Below are 17,784 nucleotides of genomic sequence, written 5' to 3'. Positions count from 1 at the left end.
ATGTGTGAGTCAGTCATTAGTGCTGGGCTAGAGGCCTGAACAAAGTGTTATGGGTTCCCGCAGGAAAGAGCAAGTTAACACTGTATTTAAGCTGGATGCTTAGTAGGAGTTTGCCCAGGCAAGGGAATGACATTTCTTTGAAAATGTATAGAAGCACAGAGGTGTGGAGCATATTGTATGTTTGGTAAACAACGCATTCAGTGCAAAATGATGTGAATAAAACATGGAAGCCCGCAGATATGGAAAATAATAGGAGACAAGACAAAATGAGTGCGTGAGAGCATGTTGTGAAGAACTTGGAACACTGGTTTCAGGTAGGATTGCATTCAACTGCATGTAACAGAATCCCTTCAGGGTGGCTTAAACCAAACAGGATTTTAATTTTTTATTGCATGAAACATTCAGAAATAGGCAGTCCAGGACTGGTACAGTGTAATCAGTGACATGGGCCTGTGGCATATTTGTGATTTACTGGCCTTATTTTGTTGGTTTCATTTGTATGCTTACTGCTTTGTGGTTACAAAATGCTTGCTTGATCTTTAGCCTTATATTCTAGAAAGGGGTAGTGCTCATATCAGGAAAGCACTAACATCCCCAGAAATTCCTTAAAAATTTGTGCCAGATTTTATCACATGGTTTTTCTAGCTGCAAGGGAATCTGGCAAGATATGTGATTAGTTGGGTGTGTAACTGCCTCAAACAAAATTAGAGGAGAATGAATATTGTATGCAACTAGCAGGGTGTGCCATAGCTAGGCCAGGTAAGCTCGGATTTTATTTTACTCATGATAAGGAGTCTACCTTAAAGGGAAGAAAAAAAATATTTACAGATATTTTAGGAAAATTAATTTGGTGTTGATATGCAGGGAGTTTGGGCAAACCAGTTACCATATACTTGTCCTTGTATGAATGAAGATGCTTAGACTAAAACTGCACAGAAAATAGGCATATAGCCTTGGCCAGTGTGGCTCAGTTGGTTGGAACATTGTCCCATAGACCAAAAGGTTGCAGGTTTGAGCCCTAGTCTAGGTGTATGTGAGAAGGCAAGCAATTGATAGTTCCCTCTCACACTGATACCTATATCTGTCTGTCTGACTATTTCTCTTCCTCCCTTCCTCTCTCTCTAGAAAAGCAGTGAAAAAAATATTCTCAGATGAGGATTAAAACAAATGGGTATTAAGAGGCTTTGTAAATGTAAAGTAAGAATCATTACTGCCTGATGATAACTGAATAGGTGGATTGAGGCTATAGGAGGGGTTGGAGTACTCTGGATGACTAGGAAATATATCAATAACATTATACAGGGGTGGGCAAAAGAAGTAGGTTTACAGTTGTGAGTACACAAAACCGTTTTTTTGTATTACTGCGTTGTTTTCTTTTTTAATTATTACTGTTTTTTTAATCCTCACCCAAAGATATGTTTATTGATTTTAGGGAGAAAGAAACATAGATGTTCTGAGAAAGGAACATTGATCAGTCACATCAAACTGACTACTGTTTTTTGCTGCTAAGTATTGTTTAAGTACTAAGGGCACTTCAAAAAACTTTTCTGGTGATGAAAATAATTACAGTGGCCACCCACTACTGAGCATTACCATGTGCCAGCCACTGGTATACATTTTTTTAAAGGTTTTATTTATTCGTTTTTAGAGAGAGGAAGGGAGGGAGAAAGAGAGGGAGAGAAGCACCTCTGTGCGAGAGATACATCGATCAATTGCCTCTTGCATGCCCCCAACTGGGGACCTGGCTCGCAACCCAGGTACATGCCCTGACTGGGAATCACAGTGGCAACCCTTTGGTTCACAGGCCAGCACTCGATCCACTGAGCCACCCAGGCCTCTTGCAGATTCACATCTTGATTGCTGCTTTCAGGGCTAGGCCAAGGAATCTCAGGGAATTGGGTGTACGTAGTGCCCTCCAGTAACCTAGCAGAAGGAAACATACTAAGCTTGTCTGAAAAGGGACATACGCATCCTAACTTCAGTAAATCTATCTCTTACAAAGAATTTTCAAGGGCAATAACCACTGTCAAAACAACCAGGGCACACAATGTAATGTGGCAGACAGAACCAATGGTGGGGGCTGGGGGAGCAGGCAGCAGAAATAAACTGGCATGGTTTTCACACACAGATATAAAATATGCTTGCTGTGTTTAACAAAATAAAAAATGCTTGAACCATAATTGCAGAGAGCAGTAAGCTAAAAAGTGTAATATAGGAGATTTGAAGGAAGAAACCAAACAGGACTTCTAGGGGGGGGAAATGACTGAAATAAAAAAATCAGTCAACGTTTTGGCAGCAGATTGGACTTCGCAGAAAAAAGAACTGGTGAGTCAGAGGATAAATTGGAGGAAGCTGTGTGAGTCAGGGTTCTCCAGAACCCAGAGGAGAGATAACAGAGATTTGTTAGGAGGGACTCACTGACATGATATGGAGGATGAGAAGTCCCCCAATTTGCCATCTGCTGGCCGGAGGCCCAGGAAAACCGGTGGTGTGGTTCCAGTCCAAACCCAAATGCCTGGGAACCAGGAGAGCTAGTGTCCAAGAGCCAGAGAAGATGGATGGATATCTCAGCTCCAGCAAAGATAGCAAATTTGTTCTGTTTAGTCAAGAGATGGGATGATACACCTACTTGCATTGGTGAGGATGATTTTTACTCAGTCTGTGGATTCAAATGCTAATCTCTTCCCGAAACACCCCCACAGACACACCCAGAAGTAATGTTTTACCAGCTGTCTAGGTACCCCTTCACCCTGTCAGGTTGACACATAAAATTCACCACCACAGAGATAGAGAATGCAGTGGAGAAGATAAGGGTTATCAAAAGGTGACTGCATGCAATAAAAATGTCTTTCAAGAATGAAGGTGAAATAGACATTTTAAAAGAAACAAAAACATTGGCAAATCATCGCTAAAGAAAATTCTGAAGTGCAGTACATATATATAATAGAATATTACTCAACCATTAAATATTAAATCTTGGCATTTGTGACAACATAGAGGAACCTACAGGGTATTATGGTAAGTGAAACAAGTCAGACAAATACCATATAATTTTACTTATATTGGAATCTAAAAAACAAATGGACAAACAAAAGAGAAGCAAACTCATACATACAGAGAACAAATTGATGGTTGCCAGATTGGGGCTGGGGTGTTGGGAGGGACAGGTGAAAAATGGATTAAGAACTACAAATTGGCAGCTCTACAAACAGCATAGGGAGTGATTCCAGTCAGTAATATTGTAATACCTGTGTTAGGGTGCCCGGTGGGTACTAGACTTACCGGGCAGGTCACTTCATAAGTGTTATAAATGTCTAACCACTGTGCTGTCACCTAAAACTAATACTAAGTTTAAGAAGAAAATTCTTAAGGGTAGACTTCAGGCAGAAGTCCCGTGAGCACAGATGAAAGGTCTAATGTACAAGTAGGAATGAAGAGCAAGGAAAGGTAAGTATGTGAACAGATGTAGATAAATACTGCTGTATAAAAGTAATAATGTCTTGGGCTTTAACAAAAACAAGAAAGTAAAATATCACAATAATTTATAAGTTTCAGAATGAGAGTGAGGGGGAAATGGAGTTAAAGTGTTCTAAGGTAATTACAGAGTTGTGAGTATGTGCAATTTTATTATTATATTATTATTTATTAATTATTGTTATTTTCCATACAAACAACTGTAGCCTACTTTTGCCCCATCCTGTATTATCCAGGAGAAAGTAAATGTTTTGTTTAATTTTGGACTTTGATAAGTATGGATCTAATTTCTAAAATAACTAGTAAAAAAGAATGGGAAAAGATTGTGTAATTTCCAAACTAATAAAAGGGGAGAAATGGAATGATTATTACCACTTATATTCAACAAACTGATTCTGAAATGTATAAAGAAATGCAAAGGGCCGAGAATAGCTAAGATGTTCAGGAAGAAAATGAACAGGATGAGAGTTGCTCTACCTGATACCAACGTTTATTACAAAGCTGTGGTGACTAAAGATTGGCATCATGCAGAGACAGCCAAGCAGATGGAACTAGTAGAAAACCTGGAAACAGACCATGTGCTTGGTTCACTGCAGAGAAGAAAAGATGGGCTTTCAATAAATGTTTTCAACCACAAAATCAACTCCAGGTGGATTTTTTAAAAAGAGCTAAATGTCAAGGGAAAAATATAAGTCTTTTGTAAGATAATTTGAGATAGGGAGGGATTTTGAAAAACAAGATCAAAAAGCCATAACCATAAAGGAAAAGACTAATAAATTTAATTAAAATTTAAAACTTGATCATCAAAAGAAACCATAAAAAGAAAAGTCATGGAAGAGGGAAAATATTTGTTACATGTATCACTGACAAAGGGATTGTATTTGAAATAGAAAATAACTCATAATAAGAAGCACGCAACTCAATTAACAAGACTTGAACAAGCATTTCCCAAAAGAGGGGATTCAATAAATACAAAAAGGTGCTCAACCTCGTTAGTAGTAAGGGAAATGAAACTCAAAGCACAGTAAAATCTTGGCACACCCACTAGATTGGCAAAATTTTTAAAATCCAACAATACCAAGTGTAAGGATGTGGGCAACAGAACACCAGTGTAAATTTAGTATAATCACTGTCTGAAAGAATTCAGCATTTTCTAATAAAGTCAAAGATAAACATCTTATGACCCACGAGTTCCTTCCTGAGTTTAGGTTCCCTAGAAAGAAACATGCATATGTGCATTCAGTTGCTGGTACAAGAATATTCATAGCCGCACTGTCTGTAATAGCCTGGACCTGTCCATCCAGAGTGACGTAGACAAGTTATGAATGTCATACAACCATTTTTAAACTTCACTTACCTGTAACATGGATAAGTCCAAAGCACTGAAAGAAAGAAGCACGACACAAGAATACACGCAATTTGACTCAATTCATATAAGCTGACAACCGGACAGCTGTACTGTTTGTGGTGAGTAGCAGACTTCCTTAATGGGCTTGATAGTAAGTATTTCAGACTTAACTGCCACACAGTCTCTGTTGCAACCTCAGTTATTCCACTCCATTGTAGTGTGATGGCGGGTGGTACATGGCTGTGCTCTGCAAAAAACAACCCCTGGTTCATGGGTACATGTATTTGAGGTAAAATCACTTTTTAAAGGAAGGCGGACAAGGAAAAAGGAAGGAAATGATAACCGTTGAAGTCAGGATCATGGTCACCTCTTGGAAGGAGGGGTTTGTGATTAGGGACGGGTTAAATGGGGACCTCTGGGATGCTGGCAATGTTGTAGTGGGACTTGTGTGGAAGTGCGTAGGTATTCATGTGATAGGTATCTCTTTAATTCTTTGTAAAACTTATATATACAGTAAGTAAGTTGTATGCCACAATAAAAAATTTTTTTAAATGAAAATTGTTGCCCTGGTCAGGTAGGCTCGGTTGGAGTGTCCCGTAACTGAAAGGTTGCGGGTTTGATCCCCTGTCCCGGGCATGTACGGGAGGCAGCCAGTTGATGTTTCTCTATCACATTGATGTTTCTCTCCTCCCCTCTCTAAAGAGCAATGAAAAAATGTCCTCAGGTGAGGATAAAAAATTAAATAAGTAAATAAAAATTGCCAACAAGCAAGTGCTGGTGAGGATGTGAAGAAAAGGGAACATTAGTGCACTGCTGGTTGGATTTCAGACTGGTGCAGCCACTGTGGAAAACAGGATGGAATATTTCCTCAGAACAGTTAAAATAGAACTACCTTTTGGGCCAGCTGTCCCACTTCTGGGAACATACCTTGAACTCCAAAACACCCATCAGAAAGAATGTATGCACCCCTAGGTTCACTTCACTATTTATAATAGCCAGGATCTAGAAACAGCCCAAGCACCCATCAGTGGATGAGTGGATAGAAAAGCTGTGGCACATTTACACAATGGAATTCTACTCAGCCATAAAAAAGAAGGAAATCTTATCCTTTGCAACAGCATGGATGGATCTGGGGAGTAGTGTGCTAAGTGAAATCAGCCAGTCAGAGATAGACAAGTACCGTACAATCTCACTTATGTGTGGAACTAATGAACAAAATAAACTGACCGACAAAAGAGAACCAGAGGCATGGAAACATGGAACAGACAGCTGTCAGAGGGGAGGGACTGAATAAAAGAAGGTGAAGAGATTTAGCCAAAGAACGTGTATGCATGGCCCATAAACACTGACAATAGTGTGGTGAAGGCCAGGGAGAGGGGTGGAAGGAGAAGCATCTGTAATGGTGCCGACAAAGAAACCTAAAAAAAGTTGTATGGTTCCTTAAGTAATTGTTATAACATTTGTTTTTAAATAAATTTTTGTTTAGTTTACATTTGAATTGCTCTGCTTGTATCTAAAACTTACATCAAAGAAATATTCCTAAAAGAATTTAAGTAATAATAAAAGGCTGTTGTCTTACACATGATTTCTTTTTAAATCACATCAACATTTAAAGTAAAATATTACAAAAACGTTTGATTAATAATTCAGATATACATGTGCATTAGTCTGTTTTTAAAGGCTTAAAGATACAGCTTGCAATTGACAGCTTATTTACGCCGGAGTATTGACAGCTGTCATCTTCTATTTTCAGGCTCAGTAGATGAAGGCGTCACTGAAGGGCTACCTACACTTCAGAGCACTTCCAGCACTAATGCTCACGCAGAGGACGATGATCGGTCAGTATGTCGTTTTCTCTTAAGGGCTGTGCTTGCAACTCTTAAATTTAAGTATCATATCTGGGAATTATACAAGAAGTTTATTGGGACTGCAATTTAGTGTATTTTTCAGAGTAATAAGGTAGCATCCTCACATCATAATCAGACCACTGATACAACAGCTTTTAGCATTTCCTAAACTCCCAGTCCCATCACTTTAAATAGTGTCTGTATTAGGTTGGCAGACTACCAACCACAGCCCAATTCCAGCGCACCAACCTTTATTTGTAAGTCAAGTTTTATTGGAACATAGCCGCACTCATTTTTTTATATATTGCCTGTGGACAGCAAAGATTATGAAGTGTGCAAAGCTAGAAATGTTTACTATCCTGCTACAGAAAATACTTGTCAAACCCTCGTCTGTCTACCCATAATTTCCAAGTCACCTTCAGGTTGACCCTCCCCGCTTAATATTTCCACATGGATGTATAAGGGGCATTTCATACTTAATGTGGCCAAGACAGAACTCAGGGCTTCTAACTCCCCTTCGAAGCCTGCCCCCCCATCTTTCCCCTCACAGTAAACAGCACCATCCCCCAATTTCTCAAGCAGTATCTCCACAAATTATACTTGTTTTTTCCCTTAGTTTCCACCGCCCCTCCCATATTTAATCCTTAAGTAAGTCCCCACATTTCTCCCTCCAAAGCATCCCACATCAGTCCAGTTTTTCTGCGTCTCTGCAAGAGCCACCCTAGCCCAAGTTACCATCTTTTGCCTTGACCACTACAGTAGCCTCAACTGGCCCCCAATTTCATTCTCCCCCTACTTGGGTCATTCTCCATGTAGCAACTAAAATGATCTTGTTTTTTAATTAAGTCAGGTTATATATGCTAAGCAGTAGATTCTTAAATGTTTCCTATAGATTCACACTAAAAATCTAAACTTGCTCATGCTTTTTGAAGCCCTACATGATACGACTTCTGCCTGACTCCCTTCAGACTGTCCTCCTTGCACGCAACGTTTTAGCCAGATAGGTCTCCTTTCAGTTCATGGAGTTGCCTCTGCTTGTTTCTGCTTTGGGGCCTGTCTGCCACTTAGGGCCTTTATTCTCCCTGGAATGCTTTCTCCCCTGATTTTCACATTGTTGGCTCCTTCCTGACCTTCAGACCACTGACTAAATGTCAGTCCTCAGGGGAGCTTTCCCTGACACTAGTGTCAAATAAAGCAGCACCAATCACTACTTCACCTTATTTTTATTCCCTGTTCTGATCATTTTCTTGACTATTATCTGTCTCTGACCACTGAATATAGATAGACTCCACTGAGTTAAATCCTCAGAGAGTCTAGGACAGACTTAAAAACTATTTGTTGAAAAGTCGAAGGATTCAAAGACCTCAAACAAGGTTTATTCTTGAATAGCTAAACTTGGCAGAACAGGTTGGTTCCAGAGTCATTTGAAAAAATTAATGAAGGTATAAACAAATGGAAATGTGCCTACACTTCTTAATTTAAAACATTAATAAGGTTGTCTGTTCTATAGTAGATACTGTGGTGAGTGGTAGAGATAGTAGAGATGAAAGCTATAGCCTTTGCCCTCAAAGAGATCAAACCAATATTGGGGGAGGGAAAGGGGTTGAAGATAGGCACGTAAACGTACTCTCGAGTGATCTGCAGAGGGTTCTCTTGCTCTACCTAAACCACTGATGAAGGCTGCCGGGGGGAGAGGGGCCTTTGCTACATTTCATAAAATGACTGGGCGTTATCTAGGCGAAGAAGGTAAGCTAGTAGAGGAAGTTAAGTGTACAAAACACAGCACTCGGAGAACTATTGGGAACTGCTCGGTATAGGGTATGTTTGGGGAGTACGACGAGACACAAGGCTGGAAAAGTGAACAGAACCCAGGTCACGAGGAATGCTTTGCACAAAGGGATTTAGACTTTATTCTGATGATAATCGAACCATTGCTGGCATTTCCACAAGCTGATTGAATCAGAGGCCATTGGGAAACAATGAGAAGGGTGGATTAGAGGTCCGCAGGGCTGAAGAGAAGGAATTATTAATTCGGACTTGTATTGACAAGGCCCTAAATTAAAGCAGTGGTAGAAAGCAAAGGATTTGAAAGATTAAGGATACCTGAGGTCAAATTGTTTATGGTACTTTCTGTGGCCATTCTGGATAGTAACATTTTTCATACTGCTGCAAATGAAGCTTGTCATCTAACAGTTAAACAGTTTCAAAATGTCTTTTAAGTGTTTTTTCTTTTGTTCAAGTTGTGCAGAAATGTTTATTCAACTCAAAAATCAGAGCCTGGTTGCCTTCTTTGGTCTCTTTTTTAGATTGGAAAATGTTCAGTATCCCTACCAACTCTACATTGCTCCTTCTACCAGCAGTACAGAACGGCCAAGTCCAAATGGTCCAGACAGGCCTTTTCAGTGTCCAACTTGTGGGGTGCGCTTCACCCGTATTCAGAACCTAAAACAGCACATGCTCATCCACTCAGGTAATGTCATCTTCCCTATTGAGGTATAAATGAGTACTCTAAAACATTTTATTTTGGAATCCCAGTTAAAAATAGAAAGCAGGTGGTTTTGAGTTAAAAAATATATACCTATCTCTGGGAAGTCAAATAAGAACAGATAAGCCCTAGGTCTGTTGCTGAAATGGTAGTGTCAGAAAGCTATTTCCTTAATGTATTTTCCATAGGCATAAGTATTCTGATGAAAACTTAGAGCTGTGTGTGTGTGTGTATAATATGTAAATCAAAAAGATACTGGACATATGGGGGGGAGGTGTATCTGTGAGGTAGAGAGGCGGGAATACAGATTGCAAAGGAAATGGGAGTAAAAGGGTGTGTGTGTGTCCTTTGTACTGTTCTTACAACTTCTCTACGTTTGAAATTATTTCCAAGTAAAAAGTTATTTTAAAAATGTAATAACATAATATAGTTTCAATTCTGCAATCCTGAATTTCTCTGTGCCCTGGCTAGTTAGCTTTGTGGTACTTTTATAGTATGAAAGAGATTTTGGATAAATCATGTGCCAAAGAGATTTGAAACTTAAGTTTGGTGATCACGTAAAGGCAACAAAAGTCTTGGAGGTAAAGCACTGACCTGATAGACAAGTGAGAAATCTTCGCTGCTGTTTGCAGCTGCCTGGCCTCACTCCTCTTCCTCAGATAGGTCTGATTGTCCCTGTGGCTCTGTCACATCAACAGAGTATATATTGAAGGTTTTAAAATATTTTTGCTGAAACTGTGATAATGAATTTAGAGGCCATTAAAGTAATTTATAATATACATGTTAATTTATACAAATTTTTTCTGTCACTATTACATTAAATACCCCAAAACCCAAGTCACCAAATGAGAGTTCTCTCATTAATTATGTTCAGAGAGGTTAGAATTTGTCTTCTGTCTTCTTGTTTCCTCTGAGAGAGGGAATGAAGAGTACCTACTGGTTTTTTCACATCCTTTCAATGTAAACCTCACCACTTGAATGAAATGAAACAAACGTTAGGTGGGGGGGGTTGGGTCCTGTGTCAATACTGTAGTTACATTGTGTTTTGAAGTCCGTAAAACAGACTGGAAGGGTTTTCAGAAATCAGCCTGATGTGTGTTAGCTAGTTGACCTCACCCTCACTTGCCTTTCTTCTTTTTTAAAAAAGCAGTAATGACTTCGTCTGTTCTGTACCTTTTCTGAGATAATGAATTGAAATTCATTTTTGTGGTGATATCTGTCCTTTTCAAATTATGTATTGCTACAAAATTACAGTTCAGAAATTTGTGAGGTTTACGACCTTTCACTTCATTTTGTTTTTAGATAATAGTTTGGTTTTGCTTTATTTTATAGGAATTAAACCATTTCAGTGTGACCGCTGTGGAAAAAAGTTCACCAGGGCTTACTCGCTAAAGATGCATCGCCTGAAGCACGAAGGTAAACGCTGTTTCCGGTGCCAGATATGTAGTGCCACTTTCACTTCCTTCGGGGAATATAAGCACCACATGAGGGTTTCCCGGCACATTATCCGCAAGCCTCGGATTTACGAGTGCAAAACATGTGGCGCCATGTTCACCAACTCTGGAAATTTAATCGTGCACCTGAGGAGTCTGAACCATGAAGCGTCAGAGCTAGCAAACTACTTCCAGAGCAGGTGAGGCGCACAACGAAAACCGAACCAGGAAAACTGCTTTCTAAACTCTCTTTTCCTGCTTTTAGGGCAGCCTGCTGTGTCTTTTCCAGGCTGCCAGGTAATCAGTCACATTCCTTTAAAATTCCCACTGTCCCTACTTCGACCTCCTGATCTGATAAAAGTTTTGCTGAATCTTCTAAATATATACAATTTAAAATATCATATTTGAAATTAGAAATTTTTTTCCTACAGAAGTAGGCTAGTCATCCTCTGGGGTTTTTTGGGGAGTTTTGGGGGTGGTTGGTTGGGGGGGTTGTTTTGTTTTCTGATACTACAAGATCAGAGTAACCCTGTGGGTCTTAAATAGACCTCATCAGAAAACCTGCTGTGTCACGTGACACTCAGCCATAGCGGGCTACCTCAGACTCTTTGGAAGTTAATAAAATTTTTGACCATTTCTCTCTCTCTTAATTTTATATAAAGGAATATACAATAAGAGAAATTTCACTGGCAAGTATAATGGATATGATTACTTGGATCAAATGAAGTTTCCATTTTTTTCTTTCAACTTAAAGCTTCATTCTTTTATTATTAACAGTTTATATTAGAATTACCTTTCTGATTTATAGATTATCCAAGGAAATCAGGTTCTAGTTCTAGCTCTGCTACTAACCGCTGTTATAATTGAATGTGTAACTTTACAGATGAAGAAGCTTAAAAGTTAGAAAAAGATAAAATGTAAGCTTTAATGGCAATTTCGAAGGTCCCCTCTACATACAAAATTTTGAGTTGTCTATTTTTAATGTATCTGTAGGAATGCTCAGTTTCTTATAAAATGACCCTTAAATTTTAAACCTTTTATTTTTTAAATCTTAATAAATTCCAAATATCCCTGCGTGATTTTGTTTTCGCCTCAGATCAGACATTCACTTTGCTTAATATAATTGTTTCTAACACTCAGCATCTGGGTATCATATTTCTAAACCTTGATTACACATGTCATAGTAAACATTGTTTGAGACTAAAGTAGTGTCCCAGGTAAACACTGCTACTTTCTATATCTTTCCTACACAGAGCCCCTCTATCCTCCACTTATCTTGTCCAACACCAGAAGAATTTTTAGAAAATATAACATGACATCTTAAACTGCTTTACAGATGAGATTTTAGTTTTTTTATTAATACCGAATAATTAAATTGTAAGTTTATTAAGTGTATTAGTTGTTGATATTTCTAGTATAATGAAGCAATAAAGATTTAAATAAAGCATCTAAGATGACTTATTTTATAATGTTTATTGTTTTAACTATGAAAATGGTTATAGTAGAAAATTTAGTAAATATTAAAAAGTATGAAATATAAAAAATCAAAGCCCTTTTCTGATCTCACCACTTAGTAGTAATATCTACCATTGTTAAAATTTTGGTAAATTTTACATTCAATAATTAAATACTTAGAATTTACATCAATAGACTATTAAATGTTTCAATATCAGTAAACTAAATAGTCTCTGAGGACTACAATGTAACTAATCTCATGGCATTTATTTCCAAATTCTAATTCAAGTGTAATTTAGTAGTTTTCATATACTAAATCTTTTTTTTTTAAGAGTTTACTTATTTATTTTTAGGTGGGGGGAAGGGAGGGAGAAAGAGAGTGAGAGAAACATCAGTGTGCTGTTGCTTCTTGCAGGTCCCCTATTGGGGGCCTGGCCCACAACCCAGGCATGTGCCCTGACTGGGAATCAAGCTAGCGACCCTTTGGTTCGAAGGCCAGCACTCAGTCCACTGAGCCACACCAGCCAGGGCTCATTTACCAAATCTAATAGCAGGACACATAAGTTTTTTACATTTCTCTAAATAGTGTATTTTGTGGAAGGTCATTTATGCATAAGGATTTAGTTTCTTAACTACCTTATATTCAGGAAGTAATACAACTAGGTTTATTGACCTTTTAACAAGTATGTAGTCCAAGAAAGGCTAGGCATAAGTTATTCAAATGCTCTTTGCTTAACAGAAACTCTGCTACATAAAATAAGAAAGACTACCATATTATGCTGTGCATAATCACTTTTTTGCCCAGATTTTTGAGGGGAAAATAAGGATGCGCGTTATACATGGGTAGTACTAATTCCGTATCTATATCAATGTCTTTAATTCTTTAATTTATGCTTATGTGTTAAAAGTGTAACTCTAGAAAGTAATGACAATCCGTATGTAAGATAATACCCTGGAATATGACAATCAGTTTTGTTTCTAAATATAAATAAGTAAATAATTGAAATTAAAAAATAAAACGAAAGGTTTTTTCCTGAAAGTTTGGGCCCAAAACAAGGGTGCGCCTTATACACGGCAGAATACGGTATTTAGGTGGCCATGGTGACACTGAGTCTTACCTACTGCTGGTGGGAGTGAGTGATAGACTTGGGTGCTAATGGGCCACTTTGATTCATATTTAAGACAGTCTAGAGGTTAAATTCCTGAGTTTGATCTTCATTCAAGAATTTAAAAAATAAAAATATCCCAATCTTGTTTTACAAATCAGGTCTTTTTATTGTGTCTTATTTATTACTGGGTTAAAAATTAACTCCTGTTTCATCCTTTGCCTCTTATCTAGTGATTTCCTAGTACCGGACTACTTAAACCACGAGCAAGAAGAGACCCTTGTTCAGTATGATCTTGGAGAACACAGTTTTGAAAGCAGCTCCTCTGTTCAAATGCCTGTAATTTCACAGGTCTCCTCAACCCAGAATTGTGAAAGCACTTTTCCCTTGGGGTCTCTTGGTGGGCTGGCAGAAAAGGAGGAAGAAATGCCAGAGCAGCCAAAGACCAGTGCTTGTGCCGAGGCAACCAGAGATGACCCCCCAAAATCAGAGCTATCTTCTATAACCATTGAGTAATTTCATGTTTTGGCTTCAGTTTGGTTTTTGGAAAGTGCCTGTGCTTGGTCTTGTACATTTAAATTTAATTTAATTTTTTAAACAAAAAAGGGTTTGGGAAAGAATTTCCCATTTTACTTTGTAAACCCTGCAATTGATGTTTTATTTTTCACAATTGGGAGGTTGCTTCTGTAAGTGCACAATAACATGATGTCAAAACATAATACAAACTGTGATACTGAAGGAGAACCAGTTGGCTTAAACCATGTGTCGGTTTCTTCCATTTTTCAAAGTAGGCTGACAAAGGCTCATTAGGTGCAGAAGAAACCAGATGAACGTTGACCTTCCTGAGATGAAAGTGCGCAGCAGAAACGACGTGCTGAAAAGAACCGGACAGGTGGCCCGGATAGATGTTTACTCCTACCCTGGACATTGTACAATATTTGTAAAAGCCTGTTGTTTTTGGAAGTATTGATGATAAGCTTTCTTAAGAATTATTAGGGTAAATACTTCTGAAATCCAACATACTTTTTTTTTAAGCTTTGTCATTTCTATTCTGGTTTTTCATGGTGAAAATTTGATATTGGGATAGTCATTCCCTGTACCTTTTTAGTGCCAGTCCTCAAAAAAAAAAAAAAAAAATCTTACCTTTGTTCCCCAAAAGAAGGCAGAGAACCGTGATTGAGAATGGTCGAGCTATGCATGAAGTGGCTGGGCATGGAGAATGCAGTCTGTAAACCCGTTTCATAGGCACTCTCTAACGCTGCTTTTCTGGCTAGAATTGTTGTTTACCTGTCTTTGAATGTTCACGTCTGGCTAATGAGGTCACTGCCTAAGTCAGTTTTCCTCTTGCCCCATCAACAATACTTGTTCCTGCATACGTAGCTGTGATACTATATAAAGGAAAAATATTGGAGATACTCTATATTTTATATGTAGGTTTATGTATTGTTGGGGATGTTTTTTATTGTGCTGTTTTGGACAACATAAAGAATTCTGTTAAGGCTGTGTTCTTAACCCAACTAAGATTGTTTACAAAAATCCCACATGACAGTGATACATTGTCCTTGTTCCAAAATATTTTTAGACATTGCCAAGATTATTAAAGTCAGTTAGTATAGTTTTTACACAATGTAAGCAATAATGTAAGAGATGAGAAAAGGCTGCAACATGATGGTCTGTGAATAATGGTCATAAATCTGGGGAAGAAAACAATTGTTAAGACTAAAGAAAAACTAAAAATCTTAATATCACCTCTTCTGCTGCTAAAAAATAGGAAACTTTATGATTACAATTGAGATTGGTATGATCCTCTAGGCTGGAGTATTCTTTCCATCTCACACCATTTCAAGTGTCACTCACACACTGATCCTAAGTATTTATGAGTTCATGAACAATGAACTTCTGAATAGCTCTTTTTCTGTGTATATACCCAAAGTTTAATAATTATGAAAGCACCTGATTAGATCAGAAAATAAAATATCATTTATTATTCAACACATAAGATCTGAATTTTGTCCAGATGGTAGACCTTAATAATAAAATATATTTTTAAGTTTTAATGATTTGATTGTTTCATTTTTTAAAATTTTGCTAATTCTGTAATTTATCCCCCTAAATGTAAAGGAAGGGAAAGCAAACTCATTGAAGATTTTTTTAAGGCTAATTTTCTTTTAGTTCCCTTTCCATAGTCCACTGCTTTTAACTTGTTTCCAACTCCTTTTCTCCCTCATAAACCTGTTCCCACCCCTTCGCTCTCAGATGAACGCGCATGACCTTCAGGAAAGTCAGCGCACGCAGGTCCTGGTGGACTTCCACCGACAGTGCTTCTTTACTAGTAGGGTTGGATTACTCTCTGCAACAGACTGGTAGTGGCAGTACTGCTGTGTCTCTGCTGGAAAGGTCTGGAGTTTTTATTTTTCACGTCATATACTTTGAAAACTGTCACGCCTGCCAGTAGATAAGAGTCAAAGTTAATTTTTAAATCTTAACATGGACAAGACCGTGTCCATGACCACCAGCTGGTAAAATTATGACCAGCAGTTGTTACCCTCAGTTCTAAGAGTTATTTTAAAAATAAAGAAAGAAAGAGAAGGAAAGAAATAGGGCTAGAGAAGTGCATTAGAATCATTTGGGGATTCTGTCGGTTGAAGGCGCTTCAGCACGTCTGTCCTGAGCGCTCGACCTAGGAAGGCCTGCACAGTTCGGGCCGCTCTGGGGTGTCCTGTGTTCTCAGAGTCACCACCTCTGGCTGTCGGTCCCCAGACAGAAACTTTAGATTTTCGTTGGTAATTACGAATTGCACAGATTTCCAGGTTTTGTGGAAAAGTTGAATGTAGTACTGTGAAAATGCTTACTTGGTCACTTGTCTACTCCCCAAATCTCAGCAATACTGTTAACCAACTAGCATTTAACATAAGACGATAGAAACAAAGGCCTCTTTTTCTCTCTTTCCTGGAGGCTCTGCATTTTTCTTGATACACAGTTTAATGATATTTATTTAGCTTATGGATCTCTTTTAGGAAACTAAGCTGCAAGGAATAATTGTATATAGAGTTAATTAGATTTATTTAAAATTCATTTAATTAAGGGATGTTTGGATATGTGATTTTTACCAGAATATGTGGAAAACTTTGCAAACAGTTGAAAACCAGTTACATTATCTCATTCATTAGAAATTATCAGTATAACTAAACAAAAAATTCCAGTTTAGAATACTTAAGCATAGCTGTCTTTTCCTAAGGCCCAAGAGGGTAACTGTGATATTTAAAGGGCTTAAGTTTTAGGATGCAGGATAAATTGCCTTTTAAAACCCAAGTATTTTTACAAGAAACATTTATTTCCCGTTTTTAAGCTACAAATGGGTGTGCTATACTTGAGAAGCGAGCAGAGGTGGTGCTGGGATAGCAGGTGTTGCTGTTCCTGCCGTCCCCCTTCCGTTTCCAGGGCGTATTCTAACAGCGGGTGCATCTGATTCAGAAGCAAAGCGGTTAATATGGAGGGGTTTTGAGTATTAAGTTTTCTGTAAAGGAAAGCAAATGGAATTTGTCCACAACTTAAACAGATTTTTCTTAATTTGAATTTCAAGTAATTTTTATTTCAAGTAATTAGTCATACATTTAGTTCCATTGCTGAAGCTGTTGATTTCAGTGAGGCAGAGTGTACTCGAACGTAGCCTCACTGGGTCTTACGCTTTCAACACTTCAGCAGCCACTCTGGCTGATAGTAATTTGATTCCATGTTATGGCATAGGCCCTTAAGATTTAAAAAAAAAAACAAACTAAAAAACTTCCGTTTGCTGTTTTATCAAACGGAATGGACTTGTCAGCACATCTAATGTACTTACCATTGGTAATGTTACCTTCTAACTCCTGAGCCAGTCTCTCCCGATGTATAAATGGTTCCTGGGGAGCCTTTGAACGCTGCTGCATTGCTCCCTTCAGTATTTTCTTTTATCTCTCACTATTTTATACTCTTGTACTTACTTTAATCTGAACAGAGACCAGTCGGCTAGTTTAGTGGCTTTTATTTTGAAGATTCTCAGATCATGCTTTAGTCTCTCTTACCTTTGTAGCCCCTGAAAAATGCATTACTGTGTGGTCATCTGTACCAGCATACAACATGGAGAGATCTACTCTTACTACTTGATGAATGAACAATCCTAAAATTTTTATGTTTAACTGAAAGCAGTTTGAGATTTGAGGAATTGATGAAGAAAAGAACTAGAAACTTCCATGTAGCACTTAACTCTGTTTTCACTCGCCTGCAGAATGTGAAGTTTTAACTCTGAAACGTACATCCAAGTGAGGGAGAGTAGTTTCTAGATGTTAATGTTAAGTGGAGCGGGTAGGGGAGGCCTCATAAAGTTGCCTTTGAAAGGACCCAAAGTTGCTAAAAGGTAGTAAATGTGTTTTTTTTCACTATAAAGTTATTGACATAAGAGGCTTTATAATATATTCAGATTTTGAAAGTTACTGAGAGACATCTATGAGGAATATTTATAGCTAAACATAGTCTTACAGTCTTTAAAATCATCAAAATTTAAAGGAATAATTCCTTATTTTTCCTATGCCCGTTTTTATCTTTCAATTGCTTGTGGAGTGCAGTAACAATAGAAAGTCCTCAGCAAGACAAATTTGCA

The 17,784-nt window shown here is 38.0% G+C and overlaps 1 protein-coding gene across 4 annotated transcripts in view; it reads left to right on the top strand.

Moving 5' to 3' along the window:
- ZBTB44 (zinc finger and BTB domain containing 44) overlaps positions 1-14,310 on the top strand; it is a 43,150-nt gene extending 28,840 nt beyond the window's left edge. For 2 of the 4 annotated variants that reach the window (XM_053928021.2, XM_045192757.3), the window contains exons 3-6: positions 6,576-6,660; positions 8,976-9,139; positions 10,487-10,787; positions 13,382-14,310. In XM_053928021.2, the coding sequence (XP_053783996.1) occupies positions 6,576-6,660; positions 8,976-9,139; positions 10,487-10,787; positions 13,382-13,664 (833 nt within the window). In that variant the 3' untranslated portion in view covers positions 13,665-14,310. The remainder of the gene's footprint in view (positions 1-6,575; positions 6,661-8,975; positions 9,140-10,486; positions 10,788-13,381) is intronic. The other 2 variants (XM_053928023.2, XM_053928024.1) reach the window with 2 other exon arrangements.
- The last annotated feature ends 3,474 nt before the right edge of the window (positions 14,311-17,784 follow it).

This window comes from Desmodus rotundus, chromosome 7 (assembly GCF_022682495.2).
Source record: "Desmodus rotundus isolate HL8 chromosome 7, HLdesRot8A.1, whole genome shotgun sequence".
Lineage (NCBI taxonomy): Eukaryota > Metazoa > Chordata > Mammalia > Chiroptera > Phyllostomidae > Desmodus > Desmodus rotundus.
The sequence above is the reverse complement of the archived record's forward strand: the minus strand, read 5'-3'. Positions and strand labels throughout refer to the sequence as shown.